General features: G+C 43.1%; 2 protein-coding genes across 3 annotated transcripts in view; both read right to left on the reverse strand.

Moving 5' to 3' along the window:
• LOC105684001 (inositol-pentakisphosphate 2-kinase) overlaps positions 1–16,595 on the reverse strand; it is a 44,845-nt gene that overhangs the window by 13,925 nt on the left and 14,325 nt on the right. The gene's annotated exons all lie outside the window — the stretch shown is intronic.
• LOC105684002 (protein BTG2-like) lies at positions 32–8,819 on the reverse strand. The gene has a single exon (XM_048655375.1). It carries the CDS (start codon positions 7,566–7,568, stop codon positions 7,107–7,109), a length of 462 nt encoding a protein of 153 aa, XP_048511332.1. The 5' UTR covers positions 7,569–8,819; the 3' UTR covers positions 32–7,106.

A 16,595-nucleotide genomic window follows, 5' to 3' on the forward strand; every position in this document is an offset into this window, starting at 1 on the left:
TCTCTGTACAAAAACAGTCGAAAAAATTAAACATTTTTGTTTTCTTTTCTTTTCATACAAAGAAAGCTCATTATCACTTACTCTTATTTTCATCATTTTTCTTTGCTTTCGTTTTTAATTTTAACTTTTAATTTTTTTTTCTGTTTTTTTCCATTTTCTTCTTTTCTCTCCGAGCTCACGGCGTATGTATTTACAAGCGGGAAACAATAAGTTTTACAACCTACGTCAACTAAATATAATTATACATTGACAATATATCATAGAGATTATTATTATTATAATTATTATTATTTTATAATAATATTTAAGACTAAAAATTCTAGGGATCCTCTCGTGTGGGTGATTTTATTATTTTTGTTCTTTCTTTCTTCATTCTTAGATTCTAATCTTGGTTTACATGTCGTCGGTTCTTTATGGGATTCTTTTCTTTTTTACTTTTAATCAGCTATAGTATTACAGTATTTCATTACGGAGTGTTTGGTTTTTCTTTGTTGAATTTATTATTTTTACGTTCCTTCGAAAAATTACAAAAGAATCAATACTGGCAAATCTTCTCTTCCTTCTTTTTCCTTATATTTTTTTTTTTTAAGTCAATCACCGGATCATTTGCATTGTATGTCTGTATTATATTTTTTTTCACTTCCTCAATTGATTCAATTGTATGTAACGAGTGATTGTGCATCATTATTATACCCTATGGTGTGTATGTTCGGGTTTTTTTTTTTAACTTTTTTTGTTCTTTTCTTTTTCAATATCCTTAGAAAAAAAAAAAAATCTTTTTGAGCGGTACTCGACGCGCCGGAAAGGAGTTCACCTTTGGTCCTCGATACATTATTTATCTTATTATTACTCTTTTTTTTTTTTTTGTTTCAATTTTCTTCTCCAATTTTTTCCCCGTTTCTTTTACACGCTATAAGATTTAGTACAGTCTTTGAATCGCATGACACACATGCACAATGACCCGACGGTGTGGATCCTGTACCTCGCTTCGAGCACCCTCTTGGTGATATATTTTTTTTTTTATCATTTCTTTGTTTTTTTCAAATTTTTTTCGTTTTTTTCTGTTTTTCATTTTTCGTCAATTCTTTCGCTCACCTCCCCTTCGCCGTGATCTCTTATCGTTATCTTTATCATCGTAAAATTTTGTCGCAGTCCTGCAGCAGTTCTGCCCCTTATAATTTCTCATCACGTCTGATCATCTCTCTCATTTTTTTATTTTTTTGTTTCTGTTCCTTTTTTCTTCGTTTGGTTTCTTTTTTTATTTTCTTGCCTTCTTTTCCGATCGCACCGCACGCAAGACGTCACTCGTTACGAGGTTCAAATGAGAAGTAAAGAAAATGTGGAAAAAACGAAAAAAGAATTTTTCCAAAATAAAACGTAAAATATGGAAATAAGGAACAATTATTGATTATTATGAAATTTGAAGCTTTGATCTGGAAATCCTGAGATGCAGTTCGTAAAGTTTGTCGTACATATGCATATTAAATTTGTAGTTGTTGAGTTTTTTGGTGGTCAATTTTGTTTTTTTTTTTGTTTATTCTAACATTAATACGATCGTCATTGAGAGATTTAGATATATACAATGTATGTACGTTAATTTTGCACTCTCGTGAGTCCCGGGAAGCGCGATATATCATTTGAAAAAAAAAATAAATAAACTAAAATAAAAAACAGAAAAAGAAAAAGAAATTCCCACGATGCAAATTGTTAATCGCGGAGGAAGTGCAGTCAAAGTTCATCGTAAAGACTAGAAGAAAATATAAACACATAAACGTCCGGTCAATGGACGTAATTATCGCATATTTTACATTACTACATTACACAACGAACGGATATTGCGATTGTATGAATGAAAATTTCGGACTTAAAAAAAAAACAAAACCAACTGAAATGAAATTTTCTCTTTTGCTGCAGTGTTTTTTTTGTTTTTTTAATATATAAATATGATTGAGAAATACGAAAAAATATATACCTCCGTCATGTTACGATTGATTTTGAGTACAAGTTTTTTTGAGTTTTTTTTTCGATCGTTCTCACCGTTCTCTTCGCGATATAAGATCGACGCTTTTCAAATTGATCATATTTTTGATTCTCATAATGATTCTTCGTTTTCATTTCAATCATCGTTCATCGATTGAAAAATATTTATAACACATTAGACGTATACCGTCGCGATTCGAAAGACCTTTGGAAATAAGATGAAACGAAAAATTGAAAACGAACAAAGAACTTTTCAGAATAATGGAAACTCACAAATCGAAACAAAAATGAACTATAGAGTAGATTTGTATGATAATGCGATTCGTAACGCAGCTGTGCAGATCCAGGTGACTATAAAAAAAAAAAAACAGAGAGAGGAAGGGAGAGAGAAAGAAAAAGTCAAACTTACAAATCCCGTTGATAAAAAACTTGATATTGATTGTTGTACGTAAAAATAAAAGGACGTCATCGGTGCGGACTTTCGCAGTAAAGGTATCCTCGCAGTTGGCCATATCGGAGAATAGCTGCACGTGCCAAACTCGCTGTAATTCATTTTTGTATTTGCAAAGTTCTTTTTTTCTTCTTTCGATTTTTCTTTGATCGTTTTCGAAAACTTTTACGCACTCAAATTTCCATAGACAGTAGGTACAAGTATATGCATCCAGTTTAATATATTAATTAAATGATATTTCCAATTTCATTATTACAATTATTATCGATATCGGTCACGAATAAAATCGACTGAAAATCTCACGAGTTCTCGCAAAAATGACGCAACAACGAACGAAATACGAACTCTAATAACGTGAAAATTGAATCGTTTACGATGTAAATTAATTCATTCATTAAGCATTTTTTTGTTTTTTTTTTCATGGTTTCTCTCGACCGTCAAAGAACCTGTTAGAATCAACGGTGAGATGAAGTTACGCGGAACGAATTTGAAAACGAGAATCAAAAAACAAAGAGAATCAAAAAATTCAAAGTACACTTCACGTACGTCCCAATCTCGCGGTACAAATATAAGTTATCCTCTCTTTATCGAATCGTTTGCGTTTGATACGTGGATGTTTGTTGAAATTATTACGTTTCTTTCATTTTATCAAGAATAAAAAAAAAAGACTTTTTCAAACTACGTAATTTTTTCTTGGTTAATTTTTTCATTACATTTTATTTTCTTGTATTTTGTTTTTCTTTACAATTATCATCACGAAGATCAATTCTTTTATATTATATAATCATTATTATATATATATATTCGTAGTAGTATAGTAGTAGTAGTAGTAGTAGTATTTTCTGTACACTTGTTTTACAATTTTTGTTTTCGTTTTTTTTTTTTTTGTTTCATTTTCAAATTATTTTTGCTTTTACTCTTTTTTTTTTTCATCGTTTCATCTCACATTTTATTCTTTTGCACAAATGTTATACACGTCGTTTTACAAATTTTGTTTCGTTTTGTATGTGTCGTTTTTGCTCTTGGTTTGTTTTTTTTTCTGAATTTTTGCTGTTTTTTTGGTTTTTTGTTTTTCGATTACTTTAACATAGGTGTGTGTGTGTACATATATACACATATATTGTGATATATATCTGTATATATATATATAGTTTTGCAGTGTTGTATGATCCTTTTCATTCTTGATTTTATCTCGTGTGTGTTTTTATTACGTGTTTTTTTTTTCTCTCTTTTCGTTCGTTTTGTTCATTTTTGTGTTTTTCATTTTTTACAGTTCTTTTCATTTTTTTTCTTTTTTGTTAATTATTTTTTGTTATTTTTTTCCATTTCCTCTTTATTTTAAAAAAATACTGAATTATAACCAAGCTAAAATCACAGACTTGCTGGCGCAATATCCCCAGCCGTTTTTGTACAAATTCTTCCTGAAGGGCTCTACTATTATTATGTATAGTTACAAAGTACAGTATATTATAATTTGCATATAACATACAAACGCGTATCTCCCCGGCCTCCCCTCCTTTCCCCGTAATTTTCTTTCACCATTTTTTTCTCCTTGAATTTAATTTTTTGCTTTTTTCAATGATCTTTTCCTTTGCATTTCTTCTCTCGTGTCTCTCTACGGTATATTATATATAAGTATAATAATGCGTGTAACGTGTAGGTATATTATGTATTTTATATATATATATATCACCAAACACATATCCTAACATATTTCTCAATTATTTTCAATTACTTCAATTATTATTGTTGCTGTTGTATGTATACATATATGCACCGTTTACACATATATATACATATGTATATAAATTACATTTGATTCACGTACATCGAGTATGTTAATAACCGTATATATGCGAATGTTTAGTTTAAAATTTCCTCATTTTTTCTAAACTGTTTTATCCGGCTCTTCCTGATCACGTTTTCTGGAGTATCGCGGTATTCGACTTCCTAGAAAGTGGAAAAAAACTAAAATTTATCCGACAGATTCCGATCTTCGTTGCTTTTTTTACTGACAAGGATTTAGAAGAAATATTTTTTTCCTTCATAATCGATCATAGTTAACTTCGTCATGCAAATATATACATGTGTTCTTTTTCAAATACATGTGTACATAAGATGCGTTTTTTTTTGCTTTTTCTTCTTTTATTTTTTCGTTTAATAACTGTGTTTTTTTCTCTTGATATTATACATTGCGAATCGTCAAGGTTATTCTTTCGACTTTTTCCTCTTTTTAATTTAATTTCTGGAAATATTTTATCAAATATCAACACTGAGTAATAAAACACCGCGTTCGGCGTTCGTTTTCGAAATTTTGCAAATTTTACTTTCTTCCTTCTGTTCTTTTTTTTTTTCATTTTTCTCGTCTTTTGTATGTTACTTGAACGTGTGGAATTATTATATCTGGTGCAAAAGAGTTCAATATTATTTTACGCAGTACATGATATAATTTATTATTTACGTGAGTGAAATCGTCAAGAAATTATTATTATCATCATCATTATTATTGTTATTATTATTATTATTACTGTAATTGTATAGGAATAAGTTTTCAGTGCAGCGGTACAATAATTGCAGATATCGGTTATAATTATACGTATTATGTTTGCAGTAATTCTTTTTCGTTTTTTCTTTTTTTTTTCTGTCTGGTTTGTTACTCTTGTTTGTTTGTTATTTTGTTTTGAAATCGCGCGAAAATTTTTTTGGGAAGGAATATTAATCATGTGCAATTGCAATGAACGTTATTATTATTCATTGAAAATCACTACGTGCTTGCAATATAAATATATATATATATCTTTTATATATATATACTTCTATATATTATATTATTAGGTCGATACATACATGTATGGAGATTGCTTATATTGTCTCTATCCTTATTATAATCACAGACATCATATTTTTCTAATTGCTAGATACAGAGTTTTTGAACGCCGAACGAGGCTTTTTACATATTTTTTTTTATTGTTAAAATTATGACAATCGGTAAATTTGTTTCTGCTTTTCTTGTTCTTACCGGTTTACCATCTCTTCGCGTTGAATCAAAAATCTAATCGATATTTATCCAGAGATGAAAAAAAAAAAAACTGTAAAATGGATTTTATCGTTTTTGTATTAAAAAAAAGTTACATCGAAATCAATTAGTTTTCTCTTTCAATCATCATTTATTTCAATTCGTCAACTTTGTTTCTTTTTTCTAATATATGTACAATTAAATTCTTTGTTACGTTCGAATTGCAATCAGCCTCAAAGTAAATAATCAATAGTATAGATAGATATATGCAAATTATTAAGTTTACTCATATTTCTCGTTTCTTCGTTTTAGTTTTTTTTTTCTTTTTTTTTTTTGTTAAAAGTTTTTCTTTTTCTTTGTTCTTTCTTTTTCACACATCTCGATCAATATATGTATACCGATCCAATAAAGTCCGTACGATAACTAATTAGTTGCTATTTTTCATATTTTCATTTTTTTCTTTCTTGACGAAGCAAAAATCACAGTTACATTTTAAAAATTATCTTTTAATTATATATAATGTACAATTCGATGATATACATACACATACAATTCGTTCCCGTTTCAAATACAAACATACATACATACATACATACGTACATGTACACATATATTATACATATATATGTCGATATAGTTTTACGTGATTACAGGTTCTCGTGTTCATTGTTGATTCTGTGTGCGGCGTATCTAGTCTCGTGTTACGTGTTCCGTGGTGCACATCGGTTTTTAAAACATGTCCTTTGTTTGTTTGTTTGTTTGTTTGTTTGTATTGTATTGTATTGTTTTGTTATCAATGAAGTTTTGCGGCGCCGGGGATAATTTGAACGATTCGATGAGTGAATGATATAACGTTATACACAGTCTCGGTGCCTCGCGGGAAAGGGCTAGTATAGTATAGATATATATATATTTATATAAATAATTTAAATGCCAGATGGATATCCAGTGTGTGTGTGTGTTATTTTTTTTTTTATATACTCTTCATCGACTACGCGTCCTCAATACTCTGAAAAAATCTTCCATCTTTCGTACGGTCGTTACTAGCAACATTGTGTGTTATTTGTTTTCTTTTCTTCCGCCACGAGCTTCTGGACCGCGTCGCCGCTCGCGTAATGGCCGCCGAACGGTCGGCGATATCGGATGACTGGCTTTTGACCCGCCCGCTCGGCGCGCTCGCTCGCTTACCTCGTTTTCAATCGCGACTCGAAGATCGTCGGGTAGGAAAAAAAAAAGAAAAAAAAAGCAACAACAACCAGAAGCTCGTACAACCGCTTCGGGGGTCTTCAGGGGGCTGAGGGGGGAAGAGTTCATTCGATTGAGATCATTTGGCTGGAGTGAGTCTTGTCCGCTTCGGTGATGACGATGGTCCGGACGAAAAATAATAATGGCTGGGGCGCGGGGTGGGGGGATATCTCTAACATGCGTCAACAACTCGCTGAAACGACGTCTGCGGATGCGGCAACTTCTCTACACATAGGCGACTCCGGCTCCGAGAGCGGGACCGGAGTCGAAGGGGTCGGCTGGTTTGCTTCGTGTTTATCTCGTGGTGGGGCTTCGGGGAGGGTGCGAGATGAGATGGGGGGATCGGGGGACGGGGGGAACGGGGGGATGGATGGGGGGGGGCTGAACTTGTTCTTAACGACGAAGGCGAGTGGCTCAACTTGACACGAACGCCGCTATCTGCTCGCTGAATTGCGTGTGTTCCATGAATAACGAGTCCTTGCAGGTCTCGAACTGTTGCGCCTCCTCGGGATCGGGTTCCGTCCTCTCGTAAAGGACGCAGATCGAGCCGTTCTCACCGATCCTGTAGGAGACCTCGGCCGGATCGATCCACATCGTAAGTTCGGTGGGGAACAGATTGTGGAGTACCGTTGGCAGTAGACCGACGTTCGCGCCGGCTTGGGCGATCACCGGATCCATTTTACCGTTTATGCGGAGACAACGGTACCCCGAACCGCGATTCGGCCGATCCGGGAACCAGTGGTCCCTGTAACGGCGTCGCAGTACCTCCGATAGCGACGACTTGAACATCTGAAGTTGGCGTTCCGACAGTTGGCCGGCCTGGAGCCTCAGTAAATGCACGAGAAAGTCCGCCGCGGACACGATTTCTAACCTCATGGTGATGCCGTTTCGTTAGAGCCAGACGGATCGTTCAGTTTGGCCGACGTTTTGACGATTTTTAATCGAAAAGATTGATCGAAACGATAAGCTGCGGCGCGGTGGTGGTGGTGGTTGTGGTGGTTTTTTTTTTCCTCTTCCTTTTTTTCCTTATTTTGTTGCCTCTACTGGTTATTCTGGTTCCGCCGCTCGGTAACGCGTTGTGGAACTTGCGCGCGTTTAACTTCGGGCACCGATCGATGATCCTCCTGGCACACACTCCACGGGGCCACGGAACTTTCAAAACAAATAGAGCTTCAAAATGGCGCAGGTGACGCTCTGGCGGATTTCAGTTCAATCGGGGGATAGGGGACGATCGTTGGCCGGAGCTCGACGACGAATTGGAAAGTCTAACGGCGGTTTGAGAGCGACGAAAAATTTCTATCGCAATCCGTAAAAAACGACGCTAGCCAAATATCGATTTTTGCCGAAATATTCTCTCGGCGATCCGTTTTTCTTCTCTTCTACTTCTTCCCGTTCTCCTAGTTTATTTTTATTTTTATTTATTTATTTATTTTTTTTTCTTTCGACGAATACTCTTACTTCCCTGCCGCTAAAAAACCACTGGCTACAATATACACAGCAAGGGACACAAGGTAGCGCACGATGTAACCAAAAAAAAAAAACAACTTTCTATCCTCTCTCTGTCACCGTTCGTTAATTATCGTGTTTTCCTTTATTTTTAGAAACCAGACGGACACATCTAATCAATCTATTTGCACGGCAAGGGACCGACCCTCCGAACTCGCGAACCGCACCCTTTGACTACCGACGACTTTCTAAACGACAGCGGCCGCCGCGGCTAGGAAGTAGCCTCGTCTCTTTGTTCCCTCGACCGATGAGTGGGGGGAGGCGCGCTCGGCCAATCGGATCCGCCGGACCCCCACCACCGGTCACGTGACGCGCGCAGCGGCTGCGCGCGCACCTCCGCCGAGCCGCTCCTCGCGACGTCCGCGGAAATCGTTCGCCCGACTCCGTCGGTGGTGGAGGTTCGGCTCTCGGTGTGCGTCGGTGTGTGACGCACCACCACCACTACCACCACCACCACCGTGTGCCAGGAAACTATCCGATGACGCGCTATGCCCCTCGGGCGAACGACGACGACGACGCCATGTTTTCAGAAGTGCAATACCACGGTAGCCCCGTAAGAGTCCCGGTACACCATTCCGCGGATCGTCGTATCCAACCGCTCCTATGCTCCCGATGTCAGTTTTATGTAAGCCACGGAACACGGGGAGGCCTCGGAGAGATTGCGCTTTTCGAAAGGATCGCGCGCCCGTATCTCTCTCTCCGTCGGGTGAATTTATCGCTACGGTGTATTTCGGGGGAGGGAGGGGGAGGGGACGGGGGGGAGGGGGGGGAGGAAACTCCGCCGATTCAACCGGCCTGCCCGCGGACACGCGACGAAGCGGACGAGTTTTTACGGGCCGCGAACGAACGGCGAAAGAAAAAATAATATTTACCTGCCGCGCGGCGGCGGCGGGGGACTCGCGCGACGCGTACCCTCGTCCACATCTATATCAATTTTTCTCACACTCACAGAAAAGTCGCCCGCCCGCCCGCCTTCCTGCCTGCCTACCCGCCTGCCTGCCTGCCTGCCTGCGGGTGAACGACGCCGCGGCGCCGTCTCTCGACGTATCGCGCGCGTCCTACTTTGCATCGACTTTGCTTCGAAAACAAGCGAGAGACTCGCCGCGCTCCCGCTACGAGCACAAAGAGAGTCAGGGCCCGCACTTTTCACATGGCAGTTTGACCCAACGGTACGAAAGCACGATTTCATCTAAGAACGACCGAGGAACGAGTCGCGCCTTCCGTTCGAACTCGATTCGCCATTGATATGCATCTCGATCGCTCGTACGCACTCTGGAACCGATCGGCTTACGGAAAGAAGGTTTTACCTCATCGAGGTGCGGATTTTCGGAAGATGGAAGCTGGGGAGTCTTTGGATAACTGGAATCTGAGCGAGAGGGTTTCGACAAAGTTGATTTTCGAGGCGAATCGCGAGAAAAAGTATTCCTGAACTAAAAATACATTGTAAGCAACCGAGTGAACACAAAGTGTGGAGCAACGCGTCGTTACAACTTTTATAAGGCGGACTGCAACGCGTTACATTCTTTCCCTTGACGCAACCCAAAGTCGAAAATGCAAACAAGAATAAGTCGAGCGAACGAGGAGGAGTCCGCTTCTCAGGGTTCGTTCATCCCGACGTTGTTTTTTTTTCTTGTTTTTTTTTCTTGTTTTTTTCCCTCCGAGGTACAGTTGGCTGCAGTTCTATCCTCTGGAAGTAAGTCGTGTCCGTCACCGCGTAGGTGTAGTAAGGACGAACGGACGGACGGACGGACGAACGGATGGATTACAGCCCGGTGGGCGAGCGTTTAACGTTTTTTTTTTCGTCTCGATATCGCATCTCCGTAAAGTCTGTACCGCCGGCTCCGCACGACTGTTTTTTTCGGGAATTTCGCCTACCGAATCCAAAAATCGCCGAACGTCGAATCGTTACGCAAATCCGTATGCAACGTAAGTCGCTTATCGAATCCATTTCCAGAAGAACGCGATGACATTTAACAACGTTCGCGTACACGTACGTGTACGACGAGAGTCGTCGAACGGCAGCTGTTCCAGCGCTTTTAATGACGTTTTACGACTTTTGTTCTCTACGTCCACATGGCCGACAATCGGTAGTAATCCACGATGGTTCTATACGGTCTCGCCGAGTAATCGTTGTTTCAACCGCAGGTATAAATAAGGATTGCCTCATGACACGTACATTAACGTTTCGCCATACTTTTCTTTTCACTTTTTTTTTTTTCTTCAATCTTTTTCCTTTTTGTTTTCTTTTTTTGCCACAACGCTCCTTCGTACCGTCGAAGGTGCTCTTTACTGCCGAGATGATTTCCGATCTCCGGCAAACGAGGAACCAGAAAGAGAAACCGTCGTCTCGCCTTCGGAAAATCGACTGAGAATTCGTCGAACTTTTCTCACTTCGTCGGCAGGACCGGGACCGTTACCCTTCCGATCGCGGTTGGATGAGACGGGCAGATGTGTCGCGAAAGCAGGTGATCGCGTAGTTTCTTCGGAACGGGACTTTGACACCGCGTCGTTGTTACGGTTACGGTCGGCCGCAGCGTTTAATTCCCCGATTCCTCTTATTTGTTTAATTTAATTATTTTTTTTTTTTTTCATTCTCTTCTTTCGATTCACCCACCGTTCGTGGGAAATATGAATTTCGACGCCGATCGTAGTTCCGAGAAGGTTACCAACTCTTTACCGGGAATCGAGCGAGCGTGACTAAGAGAATTTTTTCTGGAAACCGAGTTACGTCAGCCGCCGAGCATCCGACGTCGGGAACACCGGAGGGTCTCCAGTTGCGTTTTCCCGATCGCGCGCCAATAGCGAGCTCGCGAATAAAAAAAAAAAAAGAAAATCGGCGGATCGATCAAAAGTCCATTTGGTTTCGCCCAAAGAGAGAAATTTCCCAACTCTCGCACGCCGTTTTTTTAATTTCCCAACTCGCTGGATCACGCGGATCTCCGAGGAGGCGGCTTACATCGTTCGGGAAAATTGACGTTAACGGTAAAGAGACGGCGGAGTTGAACCAAATGAACTCTGGTAAGAGAGCGCGCGGAGATTTCTATACCGTTACACTTCGGTGTGGACGGGAACAGATACGCAACCGTCATCCAGGCCATCGGATTATCGCCGCCGACCGCAAAACGGCCTCGAAATAATAATTTCCTTCCATCTTGACGTCGATCGTCATTCGCCCCGTACGTTTTCCGAAATCTCCTTCCACTTTTACGGGGTACGACGGCGGCAGGTAACGAACCCGCACCTCGGACGTGGTTCGAAAAATTCCGCGATGGGTTTCCGAAGTTCTTTCAATAGTTTTTCGGTCCCGGGCTCGATGAATAACGTCTACCTGTCCGAACGGACACCTGCGACCATCCGTCCCAGACACTGTGTTCAACGAAGGTTGAGCTCGGCTGACTCAGGTAAGTGAGGTTCGTCAGGTAGGCAGCTAGGAGTTCGGGGTATACAAGGTGTGCTTTCTGGTTTAGGACGAAGAAGAACGCGAAGCCACGAATGGTCGGTGGCGTTTCGGACCTCGTTTTGCTAACTTTTTTCCAAAACTTTTCCAAATTTCTTTACCCGCGTCGTTCGAGAGCGACGTTAGTCTTCTTAGCTCCGATACGAGTTATTCATTTCCACGGCTCGGTCGGCTCAGAGTCGGAAAAAAATCTCACAACTCTCAGGAGTCGTTCGTTCTCTCGACTTTTATCTCGAGTCTCCGGAGCCTCTGGAGCCGGATCGAGATGCCCTCCAGGCCCGAAACCAGCTACGGTATATCGCCCGGAGCCCCTCGAAAACCAGTTTTCAACGTGATAAAAATAATAACGAAGAGAACGACGATAAGAACGACAACAACAACGACGACGACGACGAAGACGACGACGACGACGACGACGACGACCACCGCGACGCGGGACGCCGGACTCGAGATCCGAGACAAAATATACCGGACAGTTGGTACCGCCGAATCCAATCGTGGACCCCCGTGAATTCGGGTACCAAGGTGGATGCCGACGATTGTCCGGAAAAATTTTTTCGATCAGGTGCGGAAACGATCGCGTTACACCTGAGGGCAGGTGGTGGTGACGTCACAGTTTTCGAGGGAAAAGAGAGACGGACACGGAGAGCTACGCGTAACAAAAGGCTCTCGGTAGTGGCGGCGGCAGCGGCGGCGGCTCACTTCCGGTCGACACGAACTTTCACTCCAGGCCTTACGTCGTGTATCGTCGTTCGCGTGGCTCGGCAGGTTTTGCCGTCCGAAGGCTCGGCTAAGCCGATGCACGGGTGTAAAGCAGTAGTAGCCTGCTTGCGAATTACATCGACGGGTCTCGAACGCCCCGGAATAGAAATGAGAATCGGCTTTCGCAAATCGGTTAACGTGCGGGGACCCCACCGCACCTTATTTACGTAACCGATTCCCAGAGGTGCGTTAGTCGTCCATTGTTTCTTTCCCATAAGTTCTTCCAGCTTCTTTTCTTGTTTTTTTTTCACCCCCCCCCGTTCCTAAATTGGAAAATCAGACGATCTTACGCAAGTCTCGGTATCGGAGAGGAATTGTTTGTTTCTTCCCCCCCACCCTCCCCCGGTGGCGGACGAAAATCGGCGGAACCCATAGCAACGTTCGGTTACGTAGGACGAACTCTTTTTGTAAACGCGATACGAAGAGCACGTGATACGACGGTCACGTGGTAGACGAAAATAAGCGCGATCGGCTTCGACGGGGGCGCAGGGGGTGGCGGAGGATCCGCCGCTCTCGGGACGATCCTTTCGTTCCGAGACATCGAGCGCGCCACGGCTCCGATTGCGAGAAACCGACGACCAAAAAGTCGTCGGTTTCTCGGAAATCGTTACGGAGTCGAACGCGATTCCCACGCATCTTGAGGTGCAGCAGCAGCGGCAGCGGCAGCAGCGGTTTGCACTTTCCAGAGTCTCGGTAACGCCGACGAACTAACGCCGCGCTCGACACTGTTCGCGACCCCGCGTTTCGAATCGCCGTGTTCCCGTGAGCCCGTTCACCGCGGCACGTCGCCGCTACGTCGAGGGCGACGGGTCAAATCCATTCGATGTATCCACGTTAAAGGACGCTCGTTGATGTACGAACGTTAATTACGTGCGTCGTGCGTCGGCACTTCGAAATAGAAATGCATATATATATATACGAGATTCCAAGAAATGGGCCAACGAAGTCGCGACGACTTTCGAGGATGATCCTTCGAGCGGCCGATTTTCACCGATCCTCGATTTCATCCATTGAAGGGGGAGGGGGGGGGGGGGGGGGAGAGGATCCGGAGGATAGAAAAATCCACCAATGGGATATCGACGTCGTTGATTGCCGTTTGACAACGTCGACCTTTCCGGCGAAGGTCGAGGTCAGACGGGAGTTCAAGTGATTTTTCGAGGTTGCGAAACAGGCCCGAATTAGAAGTTTAGCGATTGACACGGTCAACGGCGGCGGCGGCGGCGGCGGCGGCGAAAACGTCGCCGCGAGACACCGGTAACCGTTGCTTTAAACGAGCTGTCATTGAATCAATCACTTCTCATGGATAATAATTTGCAATTTACACCCCGGCGGTGCGAAGTTGTTATCCGTACGGTGGTGTACGGTGGGGGGCCTGCCGCCACGTGACACCATTTTGTGCATCGAATTCGCAGAGCTGACGACGACGACGACGTTACGGGGCAGATACACTCTATTGTTATGATGAAAGTATAACAACAATAATCCGAGGGACCCGAGCCAGCCAGCGCGACGATAAACCGCCGCGATACGCGTGTGTATATTTACTACGCTTACACACCTTCGTTTGTGCACGTGCTGCTTTAGGTCCCGCGCGCGCGCACGCACGCACGCACGCACACCTACGGGAACTCGGATCTACCCACGCTGGTGTGCGAGCGACCGACGAGGACTCTTCGCTATGCGTGTAAAAGAACGAATGAATAATTGACGCGAACGTAGAGCCGTAACATGATTCACGATATCGGCCGTTCCTAGCCGATACGAATTATCGGTAGCTTGTAACAGAGAAAGAGGAAAAAAGAAAACAAAAAAAAAAGAAGAAAAAAAGAAGAAAAACAGTATTATACGGAATGACGTAGGTGAGGAACGTTTTCTCTAAAAATAGTAACCACCGTTGCACTCGGTAAACTTGCTCTTTTTTTTTGTTTTTTTTTCTTTTCTTTTCTTCTTCTAATACTTGCGTACGTGCAGAGAACACGTCGTACCGTGGTTTCTTTTTTTCTTTCTTTTTTTTTTTTGTTTTGTTCTTCTTCTTCGTTTTTTTTTCTTCTCTCTCTTCGTTCTCCCTCTCGTTCTTTTTGCGCATCGGAAACGTGGAACGACTTCGTTGATCTTGAAAGTTTGAAAAACCGAGAGCTTTAAATACAAGAGTAGAGGGAGTTTTTCAGTCGGACGTATCGGCGATCCGCATACCAGTTGCGTGGTTTTCCGTTAGTTGTGGCCCGACCTAGCCCAAGTTTACACAAAGCCCAGTGGAGTTCTATTTTCGACTCGTTTCGCCCTTACGCAAATAACCGACGTACACATACCGGAGGAGGCGAACGATTACAGCAATGAAATTTTACGGAGGAAATTGTTTCTCGCTTCTCGTTTCATACGATTCGTCGAAAATCGCGCGTTCTCTCGATTTTTCTTCGTGTTTTTCGTCTTTTTTTTTTTTCTCCCCCTCCGGTAGATTTACGGTTTGGGTGACCCCGAAGAAAACTTCATACTTTTACCGAATATTTCGAGTTATTTTTAACACACGCGCGGTGGAGACGCACGCGAACCGCGCGGAATTTGGCGGGAAGACCAGCAAATTCCGTAAATCCGATTGACCAATGTTGTTCGGCTGAATTTTGGTTACAGCCTCGCGATTATTTTATTTTATTTTTTTTTTTTGCTTCTTCTTCTCATTTCGCTGGCGTTTGCAACCGAGCGAGGACGACGGATCATCGCTAAATATCGCAGCAGAAGCAGCAGCAGCATTGGCATTGCCCGGTTCGGTTTTTTTTTTTTTTTTTTTTTATTCGCGTCACACGGCACCGCGAAACTGACGTCAAAAATACTAGGCTGTTGGGTAAACACAGCCGACGTTCTCTATAGAACCATCGATATTTTCCACCGACTCGAAGCTCTTACGAATATTTGGTTCGGCGTAACGGCGACGGCGTATTTTAGCCGCTACACGAAACACGCGCTACCGGTATTTCGTTGTTGCTCGGCAACTCGCTCAACGAGATATTGCGAAACGCGTAGCTTCGTTTTTTTTTTTTCTTCGCTCTCGAACGCCGACGATATCCTCCGACGTAACGACGACTCGCTGAAATCATGAAATCGAGCCCAACGAACGAGGAGTTTTTTCTCGTCCCCCTCCGATTCCAATTTTCACCCACGTTCGCCCTGCGGAAGAGAATCGGTGAAAATCTGGATTCGAGCGATGTCGTTCTGAAAGCGGTGGCCGATAGCGAGTCGGGTAATTTTTACGGACCGGCTGCCTAACCAGTCGGGGGTTTCGATAGCCAGCCCCTCGGACAATAAAAATTCGGAGGGGCGGGGGGGGGGGAAGGGGTTGTTTTCTCGTGCGACCGAATTATTCCGTCCGCGGGGTGAGAGCGGCGAGGGGCCTCGGCGGCTCTCCTCCTCTCGTCCCTTTCGTGCTTTCCCAGCTGTCGAAATCATTGACGGGGTCGAAGCCTTTCTTTCGACCCCCGTGCAACAACTACTTTTGCAAAGGGGAGTCTCGGCGCGCTGCGGCGAACGAGTTAAAAGGATGTTTAGTTAATATCCGAGTCCGCGGGTACCTCGAAACCCGCGGAAGGGAGAATCGAGATCCTGCGGATCCGCCGTAAACACGTGAAACGTTTTTTCGGCGATCCGAAGCAGCGTTGCCGCGCAACTTTGAGGATCCTCTCCGAAAAGGAAGCGTCGCGAAGCGAGGAGACGTCAACTCCGAAAGAAGGAAGACGACCGGTTCGTCGCACTTCACGGCGGTACGAAAACTCGCCGGACTTGGAAGCGGTTCGATTCCGTTCGACGAGACGGTAGGAATACCGTCGACTATCCGATATCGTTTGTCGTTCGGTCGGGTCTGGTTTTCGGAGTCCGTTCGGCGCGGTCGATTCATTGCGACGCAATAACGCGACCGGCGAATAGGAGCAAAATGATAAAAGCTGATCGCGAGAAAAAAAAACAAAAAAAAACAAAAAAAAAACCAAGCGCCACGACAAATCGTCTGCGATACCGCGGACGACGGACGGACGGACGGACGGACGGTGCGTGGCCAATCCGCGACGTCGGCGCGAGAGAATAGAAACCCAACCCGACCCGAGAATCGCTAAATTCGCAAACTCGAAGCCGAATCGTCTGCTTCTCCTCATCCTCGCCTTTTTCCCCCCCATGAGAATCGTGATAATGGA

The sequence above is a fragment of the Athalia rosae genome, chromosome 5, assembly GCF_917208135.1.
Source record: "Athalia rosae chromosome 5, iyAthRosa1.1, whole genome shotgun sequence".
In the NCBI taxonomy this organism is placed as follows: Eukaryota; Metazoa; Arthropoda; class Insecta; order Hymenoptera; family Athaliidae; genus Athalia; species Athalia rosae.